General features: G+C 55.2%; 1 protein-coding gene across 1 annotated transcript in view; it reads left to right on the top strand.

Moving 5' to 3' along the window:
* LRRK1 (leucine rich repeat kinase 1) overlaps positions 1–17,468 on the top strand; it is a 114,380-nt gene that overhangs the window by 80,917 nt on the left and 15,995 nt on the right. The window contains exons 16-24 of the mRNA XM_004593151.2: positions 1,634–1,798; positions 2,157–2,329; positions 3,060–3,180; positions 3,275–3,434; positions 4,332–4,608; positions 11,300–11,471; positions 13,712–13,878; positions 14,430–14,569; positions 16,009–16,258. Coding sequence (XP_004593208.2) covers positions 1,634–1,798; positions 2,157–2,329; positions 3,060–3,180; positions 3,275–3,434; positions 4,332–4,608; positions 11,300–11,471; positions 13,712–13,878; positions 14,430–14,569; positions 16,009–16,258 — 1,625 coding nt within the window. The remainder of the gene's footprint in view (positions 1–1,633; positions 1,799–2,156; positions 2,330–3,059; positions 3,181–3,274; positions 3,435–4,331; positions 4,609–11,299; positions 11,472–13,711; positions 13,879–14,429; positions 14,570–16,008; positions 16,259–17,468) is intronic.

The raw sequence follows: 17,468 nt of genomic DNA, 5'->3' as shown, positions 1-17,468 counted from the left end.
CTTCTGCCAAGGGCAGCAGATGGTTGCTTTACATGACCTAGCCATCTTCCTGTTTCCTTGAAGTCAGGCTAGGGACCTATGTTTGTTAGCCCTACCTGCCTGCTTGCACTGCCTTGGGGAGCTTGGAAAGCTAGCCAGCCACACTCAGACCTCCCCAGTCCCCAGTGCCGAGCACTCAGAATTGAGGTGTCTTGGAGAGATGCCCCCGGGGCTGAGGGCTGATTGGACATCTGCCTGAGAGGCCCCCCAGGAACGATGTTGTCTTCCCTGAGCCTGCTTCCACCCCAAGTTCTGAAAAGTCCCGTTGATAAGGCGAGAAGCATCTTTTGAAAAGTTCATAGGAAATGGCGTGGGAAGTTTGTTCTAGTGCCCCTCCCCCATAAGAAAGGGCTGAGACCCATGCTTGAGTTTCTCACGAATGTCTTGCCAAAGCCCTCCTACTCACAGCGACCCCTCACCCAGCCTCATGAGTCATCCCCTTTCACATCCAGTAGCAGGTGAAGGGAAACCAAGGCTTTTGGAGGAGAGAAAAGAGCCTGTGTATGGCACCCTGGTGAGACAGCCCTGCGTGGGCTCCGGCTTGGAGCTCGGAGCTGCCGCTTCTGGCTGTGACGCTGCTGTCCCAGGTGCAAAGTCACGGTGCTGTCCACCAGCAGCCAGAGGCAGAGCTGCCCTGGCAGCTAGAGCCAGGAGCTGCCCGTGCTGTTCTAACCCAGATGCTGAGGCTCATCCAACACAGGAAGCCAGGCCGGCTTCAGCTGCAGCCCCACGCCCACCCACCCCGGAGAGATTGCAGCTAGCTGCTGTCCGAAGCCCTTCCAGCATGGCCCAACTCTGTGCCTTGTCTTAGCTTTGCCCGTGAGCCATCAGTCACTCAGCCTGCTTTTCTCCGGCTGCGCAGGAACGGCTGGGGGGTAGGGTGGCGGGGTGGGGGGGAGTCAGCCCAAGAGGTGAATCAGTATTTCTGTATCTCCCGCGCTTCCTTCCTGCCCGCAGCTCCCTGGGTGGCTGGCCGCTGGCCAGCTGACAACAGCTGTCCCTTCTCTTCCTCACACAAGGCCAGGTCAGCGGACTGCGTCGTCGGAGGCCCACACGGCTGCCGCCTCGCCTCACGGAAATGACTCCTGGCTCCAAAGTCAGTGTGGGCTCCGCTTCCCAGGCCAGGGCCTGACCTCATGGGCTGCAAGACAAACCGCGTTGACATGGCCTTTCCCGGCAGCCCACAGCTCAGCCTGTGTGTGCTTCCCACGTCAGGGAGAGGGAGGGGAATGAGGAGCGACTTTCCCGGCAGCCTTGACGGGCCAGGCCTGGGTGTGAGCCACGATGTCGGAGCGAGACCGCTCACTCGTGGGTAGCATATAGAGCTGCACAATGTCCTCCACTGCGCCGCTGGTACCCCTCCCTGCCAGGGCCCAGCCCCTGCTCGGGCAACAGGAGGTTCAGGCCACCCCAGCACACTGCAGGGACCCCTTCTGCTGCTGCGTGGCTGGGCCCCCATGCTCTGTATGACGGCGTCGACTCAGGCCTACAGGCCCATGCTACGCATGCACAGCTCTCAGCTCATCTCACTGAGGGCTCCCCGAGACCCCAGTGTGTAAGGCGCCCACCTGTTGCCTCCTTATTGCTCAAGTAGGTGGAGTCCATAGAGTTCAATGTCTGGGACATCGGGGGCCCGGCCAGCATGGCCACGGTCAACCAGTGTTTCTTCACGGACAAGGCCCTGTACGTGGTTGTCTGGAACCTGGCGCTGGGGGAGGAAGCCGTGGCCAACCTCCAGTTCTGGCTGCTCAACATCGAGGTGAGGGGATACCACCGGCCCCCTACTCACCTCTCTGAGGAACAAGGCCGCGTGCCAGGCAGGCTCTCATGAAAGAGTCTGTTCTATCGCAGCGAGGCGTTTTCAGTCCCTTTCCTGGCACCTCTGTGGAGCCTGGTGAGTCCCACACTAAGATGCCTCAGGGGGCAAGGTTTCCCTCCCAAGCAGGCTTAGCAGGTGCTGGCCTGAGAAGCTGCCACAATATCCTAGAATGTGCCAGAATGTCTCAGGATCAGAGCCCTAGTGCCCCCATTAGGCCCCTCCAGCACCCTTCAGTGCAAGTCCGGCCCCAGAAAGGGGCAGCACAGCTGGGCAGGTCTCATCCCTGGTCTGCTCCCAGGCCAAGGCCCCCAACGCAGTGGTGCTGGTGGTGGGCACACACCTGGACCTGATCGAAGCCAAGTTCCGCGTGGAGAGGATTGCAACACTGCGCGCCTACGTGCTGGCACTCTGCCGCTCCCCTGCCGGCTCCAGGGCCACCGGCTTCCCGGACATCACCTTTAAGCACTTGCAGTGAGTGGCCCCGCCCCCTCTGTCCATCTGCCCAGGAGCTGCCTGGGCCCTGCAGGGTCACCAGAGCAGACCAGGCACTGGGCAGGGCAGGGCACCCCCTCTGTGCCTCCTGCCTGGGACCTCCCCACTCCATGGTCAGTGCTGAGTGGGTACTGCTCCCCTGAGACTAGGAGATGTGAGTTGGAACACCTCCATCCTGTGGGTGGGTCAAGAACAGAGCCTGGAGTGAGGAGTGCTGAGGGAAGGGGCTGTCAGCTGAGGGGATGGGCCAGTGCAGGTGGCACTGAGCTGGTCACCCTTCTCATCCCGTGCAGGTGGCCCTCACAGCCGCCCTGCAGGCTGGGGATTCATTGTGCCCACTTTGCAGCTAATGGGACTGAGAGAGTTAGGTTAGGGCTCTCCAGTGAGACTCAGGTGACTGTTCCTGTGGTACCACGGGGGCTTCCTCTCTCTGGCTGGAGCATTAGGACCAGCCTGGCTCAGAAGGCAGCATGTGCCACTGTGGGTTCTGGGTAACAGGAGTGCCAGCTTGGGTCCACTCCTCCTGCCCAGCTCATGTCCTTGGGGATCAGTTTTCAGCTCTGTGAAATGGGCATACAAAGCAGCACACAGGGCAGGCCCCAGCACTGTCTTCGGACTAATGCCCATGCTGGCTACAGGCCTCACGGGGCTCGGTCCTGGCCGGGCGAGCCGAGGCATGCTGGGGCAGCTCGGCCCCCTTTCCACACAGTGAGATCTCCTGTAAGAGCCTGGAAGGCCACGAAGGGCTGCGGCAGCTCATCTTCCACGTCACGTGCAACATGAAGGACGTGGGCAGCACCATCGGCTGCCAGCGGCTGGCAGGGAGGCTGGTGGGTGCCTGGCTGCCCAGGGCATCCCCTCCCTGGGGAGGGGGCAGGCTGACACATCCCCCACCCTGGTCCTAAGGCCCCCACCTGTCCACAGATCCCCAGGAGCTACCTGAGCCTGCAGGAGGCTGTGTTGGCAGAACAACAGCGGCGCAGCCAGGCCGATGACGTGCAGTACCTGACGGACAGGCAGCTGGAGCAGCTGGTGGAACAGACACCCGACAACGACATCAAGGACTATGAGGACCTCCAGTCCGGTGCGTACAGGCACAGGGCACCCCCCTCCCCAGCCGGGAAGGCTGGGCAGAGGGAAAGGTACCTGGGAGAAATAGAACCTTCCACACTCCCAGGCCTAGCTTGGCCTTCAGCACAGCAGGCTAGCTGGCTTACGGCCTCCCTCCATCATCGCTCCCTCCCTGGAGAAAGCCTGCAGACACCTGCTCTAGGCAGTGCTGTTGACCACTGTTGGATGAGCCCAGGACACCTGCTCCTGTCTTTGCCAATGGCTCCTATTGCTTGGCTGCCGACCCGTTTCCTCACTGCCACATGTGACGTAGCAAGCTCCAAGTTGATGCTCGTGGGGAGGCACAAGATTCGGCTGTCTGGTCATGGCATTGTCATCAACCAGCTGGCATACACCTTGTTAAGTGCATTTCTGCTCAGAGGCCACCTTAGGCGATCGTTGCATCCGAGGCCAGCAGTTCTGTCAGATGCTTGCTCTCCAGGACATACTACATGTGTGTGGGCCCATCTCACATGGCCACAAAAGGTGCAGGAATTCCAAAGCTGTGACAGCAGCCGGCACACAGGATGGGCATGCCTGAGAGCTGGATATGGGCATGCCTGGCTGGGCACCTGTTCCCAGCGTGACAGCTCTGCCTGCATTGGCAGATGCTTGCGAAAGTGCCTCATGTGCTGGGTTTGTTTCAGCAGGCAGGTAATTCTGCAAAGGCAGAGTCTATGGACTCCAAGGCTAGCCACTGGCTCAGGTTCAAGGGCCATCAGGGAAGAGTTGCTGTGGCTGCAGACCCAGGCTGTAGGGTCCAGTGTGTCAGGACTGGCCCAGGAAGTTAGTGCCCCAGCCCCTCCCAGAAGTCCCTCTGGAACCCCTCTGGCCCTCTGGGTGATGTTAATTCCTCCTGCCTCCCCCACAGCCATCAGCTTCCTCATCGAAACCGGCACCCTGCTGCACTTTCCCGACACCAGCCACGGCCTGCGCAACCTCTACTTCCTTGACCCCATCTGGCTGTCCGAGTGTCTGCAGCGGATCTTCAACATCAAGGGCTCCCGCTCAGTGGCCAAGAATGGGGTGATCCGTGCCGAGGACCTGCGGATGCTCCTGGTGGGGACGGGCTTCACCCAGCACACTGAGGAGCAGTACTTCCAGTTCCTGGCCAAGTTCGAGATTGCCCTGCCCGTCGCCAACGACAGGTGAGGAAGGGACCAGGCTGGGCAAGCTGCCCCCTGCAGGCAGGAAGTCCAGATTCGGGACCATCAGTGGCCCAAGTGAGGTTCCACCACCACCCACCAGAGTCAGGCCAGTGCTTGGGGAACACATGGCCAGGGCAGCAGGATGTTAATCATGGCTGACCTCTCCCTCCTGGACCTTGGGCTTCTCTCATTAAAAGGTTGAAAGAAAGCCATTTAGTGAACAGGTATAGAAAAACATGCTAGGATGGCATTAAAGTGATATGGAGGTTTCAGTTATGGGGGACTCAGTCAAGTGGTTAATCTTGGCCCCAGGCATTGTGTCAGCCCCCGTGATGCCCCAGCCCCTTCTAGAAAGTATCTGATTTCCAGCAGAGGCTGTCCTCCGAGCTTCAGGCCTGAGCTTCCAAATGACCCCCACCCAGAAGGCCCGCTTGGCACTCGGTACGGCATGTGCCGGAGTGGCGGTGATGCACCTGCTTCCAGGTGTGGGCCACCGTGACCCTGTCCTGGGAGCACCTGTTCACCTGCTCCTGGGGCGGATGCTGCTGGCAGCCGTGTAGACTCTGTCTGGGCCACCTTTGTGCCCATTCTCACTCCAGACCTAAGTCACAAGCAATCCTCCTCCTCCTGCCCTTCCTCCCCAAGCATTCCCCTCTCCAGCTATCATCCTCTGCAGCCTCCTTCTGCCCCTACCGGCCGCCAAGCCAGTGCTGGCCACTCCTGGTTGCCCATCCCTGTCCCCTGCTGAACTCCCAAGGTGGTCAGGTCCTTGGCCTTGGCTACCCCATGTCTCCAGTGTCCTCCCGGCAGGCTCTGTTCCAACAGCGCTTGATTCCAGCCGTTGTGTCAGCCGCCATGATAATGCCCCAGCCCCTTCTAGAAAGTGGCCAGACTTCCACCCTCTGAGCTTCAGGCCTGAGCTTCTGAGTAGCCCCCGCCCAGAAGGCCTGCTCAGCCCTCGGTTCCGCGTGCCCCAGAGCCCTGCCTGCTGCTCTCCTCCCTCGCCCCAGCCCTCCCCCATGGGGCCCCTGCCCCACCCTGGGATATTGCACTGCTGGCCAGCCCTTTCCTCCCTGCACCGCTCACAGCTGCCACTCTTGTTTAGTGCGGGGACACTGATTTGTAATGACAGGCACAGATCCCCAGCGTCCCAAGCAACACAGCCAAGCACATGTCCTCCAACTGCGTACCCAAGACACAGAACATTCCCCTGGCCCCAGGACACTCTGCACACCCTCCGTGGTCACGCCCCTTTCTCTCAGGCTGACCCTGCCTTTGACTCCTTGCCCCCACAGCCTGCATTGTCCCTAGCTTCAGGACCACACAGTGCGGTCTGCGACAGCTTCTCACGCTCAGCGTGGTGCATCTGGGGTGCTCTGGACCCTATGTGTCTCGGGGTTCCCTACTCATTCCCAAGTCACAGTCCTGCTGTGGCCTCCCCACAGCTGGCTTGTGGATCTTTGGGTTGTTTCAGCTCTGGGCCTTTATTCATCACAGCTGCTGTGGAAAGTCTGTTTTTCCTTAAAGATTTATTAATCCTTTCAAAGGCACAGTGAGAGTCAGAGAGACGGAGATAGAGAAGTCCCATCCATTGGTTAGTTTCAGGTCTGCAGGTCTGGGCAAGGAACTGGCATCTCTCTGCTCAGCTCCCCCACGTGGCTCTCAGGAGCTCAGGCCCTTGGGGGCCTCCACCTGCTGCCTTCCCAGTGCGCTAGTGGGAAGCTGTGATGGGAGCGGAGCAGCTGGGACTCGACCCAACACTCTGCCATGGGATGCCAGTATCACAGTGGTGGCTACCCTCTTGTCACGCTATTTCCTTTCCGACTTTTGCTGATTGCAGGTCTTTCTGGTTTCAGCTGTTCCCGTGGGTATGACACGGTATCTCATGGTGGCCTCACTCTGCATCTTGTCCCTGACCAACAAGGTCAAATGTGTGATCTTAGAGGCCATGAAGTGCCTATTTTAGATCGTCTTTTAAATTTATTTATGGTTGTTTATATCTTCTGGATACGAACTCTTTCTCAGACACGTGATTTGCAAATTTTCTCCCCACCTTTGACTTCCTTTATATTAATGAGATATAACTTATTTTGTGACTGTTGCTTTTAAGAAATCTTGATTGATTTGAAAGACAGAGCAACAAAGAGGAAGAATCTGTCATCCACTTGTGGCTCGCTGCCTAAACGGCAGTAGCAGCCAGATCTGGGCGAGGCTGAAGCCAGGGACCGGAGCCTCCATCCACTGCCTCCTTGAGAGCATCAGCAGGAATGTGGGTCGGAAGTGGGGCAGCACTCTGATGCGGACCTTGACCCACTGTGTCACAACGCTGGCTTATGCCCAGATCTTCAGGCTCTCACTTGGTTTTGTAGAAGTTTTTCAGTTTAGCTTTGACTTTAGGACCCACAATCCATGCCAAGTTAGTATTTTATAGAATGTGGAGTAGAAGTCAAGGCCTTTTTTTTTCCTCCTATTTACCCAGTTGTTCCAGAACCTTTTTTTTTTTTTTTTTTTTTTTTTTGGTGACTCCTTGCCTTTTCCTCTGATGAAATACCTCAGTCCCTTTAGCAGAAGTTGCCTGTGCCAGTTTGTTTCTGGAACCTCTTGTTCTACCCATCCGTGTGTGTCCATCCTGGCCAGCACCCAGCTGTACTGTGGCTGAACTTCGTGGCTGCTGGAACAAATAGCCATGAACTTGGAGTCCTAAGGCAGCATGCATTCACGTTCTTCTGGATTTGAAAGGTCGGAATGGCAGAATTAGTGCGCGGGTTCCAAACCCAGATAACACAGGATCCCCCTCCCCGTAGAGGTCTAGGGAAGAACTCATTTCCAGTGTTGGCAGCTCTTGGAGCCGCCATCCTTGGCCCACGGCCCCCACTTCCATCGCCAAAGCCAGGGTCACATTTCCTGCTTGGGGCACGCCAAATCTCCACCTGCTCCCACCCCCTTACAAGAACACCTGTGGTTGCATTTAGGGTGCACCCAGATAATCCATAGTCGTCACCACCTCACCATGCTTACATTGTCACCTCCAAGCCCTCTCTTGCCTTATTCAGGTGACATTCATGCTTGTAGGCATTCAAACCTGGTTCTGTGGTCTCATTTTTCAGCCCCTGGCACTCTCCACTTCCATCTCATGATTGTTGTTGACTCTTCTAGACCCTTTGTATGTCCACCCAAGTTTTAGAATCACTTCACTTGTTTCTATCACAAAAAGAGAAGACAGGTTTTTCTTTGGGTTACATTGGATTGTGGCCAGTGCAGTGGCATAGCGGGTTATGCCACCATCTGTGATCCCATATGGGCACCAGTTCGATTCCCATCTGCTAGACTCTCACTCCTGCTGTCTGTTCATGATCTTTAAAAAACAGTGAAAGATGACCCACATGCTTGTTTCCCTGCACCCATGTGGGAGACCTAGATGAAGCTCCTGGCTCCTGGCTCCTGGCTGCAGTCTGGCCCAACCCTGGCCATTGTGGCCATTTGGGTGGAAGATTCTGTCTTTCTCTCTCTGTAACTCTGATAAATACGTCAGCCTTTTAAAAGAAGATTGCATTGGATCTGTACGCCAGCGAGCTCAGAGGGAGCTCACCCTGAGCCGTGTCGGACCTCCCCGCGGGACCCTGGACTATCTCTCGGTTTCCTTAGGTCTCCCCAAGCCACCTCTGCCCGTGTTTTGCTATTTTCAGTTATAGGTTTTGCATATCTTCTGCTCAGTTTATCCCTCCCTAATCCAGACTCTTGGCTAAGTTCAGTGACACATCTTGTGTGATGGTTACTGTTTATTTCTGGTGTCCAGAAATAAGTTGGTTTAAAATATTTCCCTTATTTCTGGAGGCCCCCTAGTTCACTTCCTGCCCTGGTGGATTTGTAGAGCTCACTCAGGATTCTTCCCCAAAAACCTCGGCCCGCCGCAAGTGAAATGCTTTCACTTCTTCCTTTTCTCATTCTTGGGTGCCTCATCGCACTGACTTGGGCGTCTCTCAAAGGCATCAGCAGCAACATCAGAACACACCCTGAGCTCGCCCACCGCCTCCGGGAAGCCCACAGCCAGAACCGCTCTGTGCCGTGTGTTGTCAGTGATTTATGGTCGTGCTTGGTCAAACTCAGAATGTTCCATTTGCTCCCTTGCTTGTTGAACATTTTAATCATGAACAGGCATTGAATTTAATCCCAGAAAAGTCTTGTTCTGTCACTGCTAAGATAATTCTCTCTGTTCTTTTTTCATTTCATTGAGTTTTTCAGAAGTTAAACCAACTTTGTGTTCTAGAAATCAATATCAGTACATCATGATTTACTGTTTTTATAGATTTCCAGTTTCAGGAGCTCATATTTCATCTGAGAATTCTGACACTTGTTTTTATGAAGGATATTGGTCTACCTTTTCTTGAAAGGTTTCTGTGGGTTATCATGCATCTACCGACTTCAAAAAAAAGCTGAACATTTCCTTTTTATCTATTTTCGGTTTTTGTAAGCTTCATATTCCATCTTCCTTAACTTTTGGATGGGACCCATCTACTAACGTGTCTGAGTGCAAAGTCATTCTCTGTAGGAAGGTGTTTTCACTACAAATTCAGTCGGCCTAATAGCTTACTCAAATTTTGGGTTTAATTTTGTATCCATTGTGGTAAGTTGATTTTTTTAAAAAGATGCATTTATTTATTTGAAAGTCTGAGTTACAGAGAGAGAGGGAGAGACAGAAAGAAAAAGAGAAACAGACCATCCATCCACTGGTTCACTCCTCAGAAAGCTGCAGTGACCAGGACTGAGCCAGGCTGAAACCTGGAGCTACATCCGGTTCTTCGACATGAGTACAGGGACCCCAGTGCTCCCGCCATCTTCCACTGCTCTCCCAGGCCATTAGCAGAGAGCAGCATCGAAAGTGGAGTAGCTGGGAATCGAACCGGTGCTTCAATGTAAACTGCTTCCTTTCCACTCTCCTTCAGGCTGCCAGTGTCTGACTGTCTGAGGCCGCCCTGGTGGTGGCATCAACCGACTCCCCAGGGTGGACATCACACCTTAGCCTGAGGTTTCCATCCTTCAATTCAGTGAACACAAGACTAGTTCCCCTGCTCCCTGCTGCTCCCCTGGGACGGTCGTCCCTGACTCCAACTTGTTCCCAGCAGGTGCAAGGGTCTTGCCAGGGGCTCTGCTGCTCTAGAGCGTTGGCATCCATGGTCAGGCAGAGCTGGAATCTTCTGGTTTAATAGGCTGGCTTATAGATCATCTCTGCCTTCCCAAAGCAACCCAGGCACCTGTCTGTGCTGGGAAATTGGGGGCTGTGAATGAGGGATCTCCGGCTTTCTTCTTTGAAGCCACATCCAAGGACATGACAGCATGAGGGGATGAGGTGGGAGAGCCGGGCTGAGGCTGACACAGCTGGGAAGCAGAGGAGATGACCATATTCTCTGGGGAGGAATGTTGAGGGATTAGAGCAGGCTGGTAGGAGGAAGAGAGCTGGGATGGGGAGGAGGCAGTGGCATTTCCCCACAAGACCTGAAGCGGACCCAGGGCTTTGCTACCTGGGCATCCTCGCCTGTCCCGTGGGCATTGTACTTTCTCTTTTCCATGCACACAAGTCCCAGGCCGGGTATGGGCCTGAGCATCCCTCTCAGTCTCCCTTGGTAACTGTAGAGAATCGGGTTAAGCTCTGCCTGTGGGGCCCACCGTCCACGGAGGCTCATGTCCTTACAGAAAACGGCCTAGAATGTGTGTATGACCCATACACCATCGCCTTCTGCTTGGGATCAGCCTCTAGGTGAGTTAGGCTACTTGATACAGTGTAAATGGTACTTAAACTGTGGCTAGACAGTGGTCTTATGATACTTGATACAATGTGAATGTTGCATAAATAGTGGCTAGACAGTGATTAAGATGGTATGTGTTCAGTTATAGAGGCGCTTTCTGTTTCCCAAAGTATTAATCCAGGTTTAGTTAAATTCAAAGATAAGAAACACAGATTTGGAAGGGTAAGTGGGAAGTGTTTATGGGAACCTCTTTTAGAAAGTTCTAAAAACCCTCCCTGGACTTAACATGGATTTAGCGCAAGGGGATTAGAAGAGTTGAATGCAGACCCTTTAACAAAGGGCCCAGCATCTGTCAGCAGGTGCTCGGACCACCTGTGGTCACCGGTGCCTGTCTCCAGGCCTGTCCCCGCAGCTGCACAGCACCCGGATAATGCTGGTTTCCGGACACACTCTGGGAGGGGCACTCCGTGAAGCAGACAGCCTCCCTAACACAGTGACGCAGATTTTTACGGTGACCAGGCGGGTGCTCATAAACCATACCTCCTGTGTGCCAAATAGCTTTGTTCTAACTTGCAAGGCGATTCTGTTCTCTTGGTCAGCCAAGAAAAACAAATGGCCACGAAGCCTGGTGGCCTTGCTGTGACCCCCTTAGAACTGTGCAGCTGTGTCCCTCACCAACCAACATCATTGTGAAGCGATCCCTGGGCACAGACCATGGTGGGGAGCATCCACGCCCACGTGTGTGGCCATAGAGGCATTCATGCCTGCCCTTAGCCTTGTTGTAAACTCCATGCTAGAACTCCAGGACAGGGAGGCCTATCTCCATTTTTCTCCAAGGGGCAAATGAGAGGGTCCCGGATGTGAGAGCAGTGCTGACCCACAGGCCAGAATGCAGGCAAAGGTCCTGACCCCACAGCTCATCTCCTTGGGCCCTTCACGTGTTTCAGCTACCTCCTCCCGCACCTGCTTCCGTCCAAGCCAGGCCTGGACACCCATGGCCTGCGGCACCCCGCGGCCAACACCATCCAGAGGGTGTTCAAGATGAGCTTCGTCCCCGTCGGCTTCTGGCAGAGATTCATCGCACGGATGCTGATCAGCTTGGCCGAGATGGACCTGCAGGTAACTGCGGGCGGGGTCTGCATGGGCAGCCGGCAAGGGGGGAAAGATGAACTCCAGTAAAATGTTGTGCAGCGAGGCCACTGACCTCAGGCTGGGCAGCAAGGCCAGCACCACCCCTGGGAATCATCCCATGCTTCCTGAGCCAGTGACCCCTCTGGCTGAGGGGTCTTCAATGTCCCTCACCTTCCCCCAGCTGGAGGGTGTTTCCTATGAGAGCACAGCCTGCTGTCCCACGCAGTACCACTCCCAGAGGTACTGACTCAGCAGTGGGGCCAGCCAGCACTGGGACCAAGAGCTGCCATTTCTGACCATCTCATGGCCACCACGCTGGGAGAGCATGACTTCAGAGGCTGGACTCTGCCAGCCAGCCTGTGCACCCCACTTGGCTATGGCAGGGGAGGAGGCAGCTCTGGCAAACACACACCACTGCCCAGAGCACACGAATCAGAGCCTCTGGGTGTGGCTCACAGGTTGCCTACAGCAGGGGCTCTCGTATGAAGTTCTCAAAGTTCTCAAAGCAACAGCCAGCCTTACCTGGGAACACACACAGATTACACATTCTCAGGCTCCACCCCGGATGTGCTCCCTCCAAAACTCTGGGATGGGGAGGTGTGGGAGGCAGGCATATGTGCCCATGAACCCTCCAGGGGTCTCTACTGCCTGTTGAGCTCCTGACATTGAACTCTTCCAGAGTTTACTTTTGCTACCTTCTAATTAGAAGACCCTTGTTGGATTACAGTTTCATGACTTCATCAAGATATTCTTAGGTCTTCCTATTTTACTCAAACAGCAAGAAAAATAAATGCCAGAACAGAGAAAGCCGTAGTGGGGCGGGGAGGGGAGTTTGTTCGTAGTGCCAGGAGAGCACCCTGAGGAAAAGGAGGGATGTGGGCGCTGGCTTGGCCCCCATCCTGTCTCTGTGCTCTGTCTTTGATCTCCACATCCTGCCGTGTTCCATGTGGGAGGTAGAGCTCAGGGGCCTCAGCTGGCCGGGAGGCAAGCAAGCTGACCCAAGAGAGGGATCGGGAAGCTTAGCTCATCAAAGGTGATCAGGTCCCAGAGGCACAAGCCCAGCCTTGTGCACACGGCCCCTGTGTCCTCCTGTGCGGCCGCAGACTCGATGTTTGGGAGGGTGATTCCTGCATGAGAATCCAGCGCCTTGCCACCGTCACACCCTTCAACTCAGTAACCCTACCACTCCGGATGTGAGCTAGGGAGGGGGTTGCTGGCCAGTGAGGGTCTGGGCCGGAAAGAGTCAAATGCAGGGAGCCAAGTAGCTAGAACCAACTTAAATGTCCAAGAGAAAGGAGTGATTGTGAAAATTACCATACTTAACAAAACTAGTACCTTTTGAAAAAATAAACCTTACACGGGTTCTTAGTGGCACAGGATCAAAGGGTTTTTGTTATTGTTTCTGATATTGTTGACAGAGATTTATTTGTTCAATTGCAATAGTTACAGAGAGAGGGAGACAGAAATCTTCCACCTGCTGGTTCGCCCACTGCCACCCAAATGTCCACAATGGCCAGAGCTGGGCCATTCTGAGGCCAAGGAGCCAGGAGCTTCGTCTAGGTCTCCCACCTGGGTGCAGGGGCCTAAGCACTTGCGCCATCCTCTGCTGCTTTCCCCTGAGAACCAACAGGGAGCTAGATCAGAACTGGAGTAACAGGGACAGCAGCTAATGCCCATTTGGGATGCAGGCATTGAAGGTGGCAGCTTTACCTGCTGTGCCATAGTGCCAGCTTCCAAAGTGGTGTTTGAAAAAGTATACAAAGCTAGGAAATAAAATCTGGTTATGGCTGTTTTTTAAACATATACATATATGTATGTGTGTGTGTGTGTGTGTGTGTGTGTGTGAATTCCTGGAGCAATCTGTGCCAGCAGCCTAATAACCTCTCCATGTGACTTCAAACTGGGCGTTTTGTCCTCTCCCAGGTAGCATTCTTCTCCACATTTTCCAGCATACAGTTTTGCTTGTAAATTCAAGGAGGATACTTTTTATTTATTTTTTTAGCATAAAGATTATTTTCCAACTTTTGGGGGGCAGAGTGGGGATGTGTAGCCAAAGTGTCTGGCACCACCAGAAGTAGCAGGGACTTGGCCACACACAAGGGTGCTATGTGGGAGGGCAAGCGTGGGCAACGCTGGTGACCAATCAAGATGGGGCCTCCCTGGCCTCCGAGCACTGCCCGGGGCCAGCACGGAGCCCAGAACACACAGGTAGGGTCTTTGCCTTGCAGCTTTTTGAAAACAAGAAGAACAACACAAAGAGCAGGAACCGGAAAGTGGCCGTCTACAGCTTCACAGGGAACCAGAGGAACCGTGGCAGCACGTTCCGCGTGAAGCGCAACCAGACCATCTACTGGCAGGAGGGGCTCCTGGTCACCTTCGACGGGGGCTACCTCAGGTGGGGGCGTCTGCATGCACCTGCCTGGGTCCGCCTCCGTGCTGGGCGTCTACACTTCTGCCCTTGAGAGGTGCCCACCAGGGCAACCTGACCCCCTGCTGCAGGCCAGGGGTGAAGGAAGAAGGGCATGGGGTGGGATGCTTGAACCCCCAGCCTCTGTCCCATACCATGACCAAACAGAACAGCACCTGGCACCCTGTGCCTGCTGAGTTTAGCCCAGTGAGGCCCAGCAAGCAGGTTTAGTGTTGGTGAGTATGCACAGCTGGGCATTTTTAAGAACTGTCCCCAGCTAAGAGTGGAACAGGGAGGGGAAGGTCACCCACAGAGCAGCTGTTCTGCACCCCAGAAAGCTCACTGTGAGTGCCCCAGTGCAGAGCGGTCAGGTGCTGGCCAGGGTGGGAAGCACAGCCAGGGCTCTCCTTCTCATTCTGTCCTGACAGGGCCAGGCCGTGCTAAACTCACAGGCCCCTGACAGTCCTCCCAGGGTCCTCTTCCTGGGCACCCCCAGCCCCAGTCACCATGCACACCTTCCTTGCCGCCCTGGGTTTCAGTGTGGAATCCTCCGACGTGAACTGGAAGAAGAAGAAAAGCGGAGGCATCAAGATTATCTGTCAGTCGGAGATGCGCGACTTCTCGGCCATGGCTTTTATCACAGACCACGTCAATTCCCTCATCGACCAGTGGTTTCCCGGTGAGCCCACGGGCAGGGCTGCCTCCAAGGGGGCGAAACGCAATCCCACTGGGATTTAGCCCAAGAAAGAAGGAACTGCAGGGTGGGTCCAGCTCTGAGCAGCACAGATGGGGAGCCCGGTGGTGGTGCAGGCAGCTGGGCCGTGGCCTTGGGCAGTACGCAGCGTGTGGAGGGAGCGGGAAGAAATGGCACCAGGCCTACACATGGTGAAGGAGATGGTCCCGGGCCAGCTCACATGGGTCTTGTTTACTCAGTGGGGACAGTGGCCTACATGTCCCCTGCCATGCAGGGGCAGGAAGGGAAGGGAGCCTCTGCCCACCCCGAAGTGGATCCAGCCACCCACGCAGCCCTTCTCAGATTCTTTGGGTCCAAGTCTTCGTTAAGAGCTCACCCAAAGAAAACACCTTTTGAAGTGAGACTGCTGAGGTCTGTTTGTTTTGCTGTGGCTGGGGTGGAGATGACCCCTAGAGTAGCTGGCAGGAGGAGGCTGTGGGCAAGTGGGCACAGCCCCTGGACTTCTGCAAGCTGAGGGTAGTGTAGAACAGGTTCAGGACCCCAGCACCATCCCCATGTGCTCCGACCTCGGGAGCTGGCCATCTCCACTGCACACCCTCCTGCAACTCCGGGGAGCACACCTGGGGCTGTTTTCCCCTAGAGCTTGGGGTCCTTTAGGGACTGGTGGGGAGGGCAACTGAGGCTCAGCTGTGCCAACCTGGGAGGCTCCTGGCTGTGCGCTGGGCATGCATTGGCGCTAGTGAACATGTGCCTGGCTCCCCAGGGTCCTTTCCCCACCTGCATCAGGTACTGCGGATTTTGACAGGGGAGCTCATTAGAGACAGAAAGGATCTAACTGAGCAGAGGGCCTCAGACAGGGCCCCGGGGAAGCCAGCAGCAGTGGCCAGGTGCCAGAACACCTGCCAGCAGGATACCCTCCACATGGACCTACACAGAGCAGGTGCCTAGCTGGTCTCAAGGGAACCTCCCAACAGAGGCGTGCAAGAAAAGTCTTCTGCTGCTCATGGTCCTGTCCAGCAACCAGCTTCTACCTGTCGAAATCTGTACTCATTTCTCCTCGCCACTGTATTGTAGTAACTGCAGGTCTTATGTTTCTAATCCTAAGAACAACTCCTTACAAACCAGTTGTGACCAAGTTTTGGTGTGGCTCAGACCCAGCCCACGGGAGCTCAAGCCCTACCCCTGCTTGAGTAGCCTATTCAGTTTCCCCAGCACGGACAGCAGTCAGACTGGGGTGCATTTTGGAGGATAGCTGAGGAGCTATCAAAAGCATCCCAGTGTGATGTAATTTCAGGCTCTCTTTGGGGTCTAAGGAACAGGCAGGCCCCGTGAATGTCCACCTGGTTCCAGGTCCAGGTGCTGCTCCACCATACATCTGCAGCACTTGCCTCACATGGGCCATCTCCTGCTCTGGCCCTGTGTAGCCCTGACGGCCACCGAAAGCGATGGGACCCCCCTCATGGAGCAGTACGTGCCCTGCCCTGTGTGCGAGTTGTCCTGGGGCCAGCACCCAGACCCAAGCGAGAGGTTGGAGAACGTGCAGTACTTTGACATAGAAGACTGTGTGCTGGCGGCCATCGAGCGGGACTTTATCACCTGCCCCAGACACCCGGATGTTCCTGTGCCACTCCAGGAGCTGGTCCCCGAACTCTTCATGACTGACTTCCCAGCCAGGTATGTGCCGATAGCCCCTGCTGGGACACAGGGCAGGGGTGCTATCTCGTCAGACCGCTCCCACCAGGTCCCTGTGTGGCAGCCCAGGTATGGGGCTGAACCATTGCTTCCCACCAAATGTGGGTGCCTGTTGGGCAGCTGGGCCACGCAGGGGCCATTGTCTCTCTGTGTCTGAGGCCTGCAAGGTCCCTCTGGGCATAGCACTTAGCCAGTGAAGCCGTGCTGGGCACCTGCTCCTCTTTGCCCACTCATGAGCAAAAGTGCCCTCCTGCTAGCACAGCCCCACTGGACTTCCCTAGCCAAGACTGGCTCCTGGGCAGTCCTGAAGCTGAGCACATGGAACCTCTCGCCCCGTTCTGGGAGTTGGCTGTGCACACTAGCCAACAGTGAGATCAGAGACTACTGGAGGAAACAAACCATGCTTAGTGGCTCCCTCCAACAGGAAATGGCCACAAAGCCTCTGTCCTGTGCGGTCCATGGAGCTAGGCTTATGACCCAGTGTCCCTGGGGACTGTGTGACATCAGGGTGTCCCAGCTTTTTCTGAGGTTATGAAGTCCTGGTGTTTATGCGTTCAGAGGAATGCTGTGTGTGGTTTCTTTCAGGAGAATTACATTGCTCTGGTTTTTCTGTTTTGATTTTTGGTTTTTGTTTTTCTGGTAAGAATATGAAGTTTCACAGGGTTCCTGGAAACTGGAAGTGAAAAGATAAGTTCAAGTGTGGGTGTTTGGCCTCACGGTTAAGACACAGACGTGCAGCATTAGAGTCGATGTGTTCAATACCCGACTCCAGGTTCCTGCCAGTGCAGACACTGCGGGACGGCAGGAGTGGCTCCCAGGATTATGCCCTGCCACCACGTTGGGACACCAGATTGGCTTCCTGAGTCCCAGCTGTGGCCTGGCCCAGCCCCTGCTGCTGCAGGCATTTGGAAAGTAAAGCTCGCTCTATCTCTCCAATTTAATATGCTAATGATGTGGTATGTTGTTGCATGTCATGTATTATTTTAGTGAAAAAAAATTTGAAATACATGCATCCTAGAGCTCTTCAAAAAGTCTGTGGAAAATGTAGACTATGTAAAACCTCTGCATGGAATTCAGAATTCTTTGCACCAACTTCCTTACCTATTAGTACTAGTTTCCCGTGGCCTGAGTGACGTTCCCCGTCCCCACGTGGCTCCGAGCAGGCGAGTGGTACCCTGTGGCTACAGGCCTG

Source organism: Ochotona princeps, chromosome 6, assembly GCF_030435755.1.
Source record: "Ochotona princeps isolate mOchPri1 chromosome 6, mOchPri1.hap1, whole genome shotgun sequence".
NCBI lineage: Eukaryota > Metazoa > Chordata > Mammalia > Lagomorpha > Ochotonidae > Ochotona > Ochotona princeps.
The sequence above is the reverse complement of the archived record's forward strand: the minus strand, read 5'-3'. Positions and strand labels throughout refer to the sequence as shown.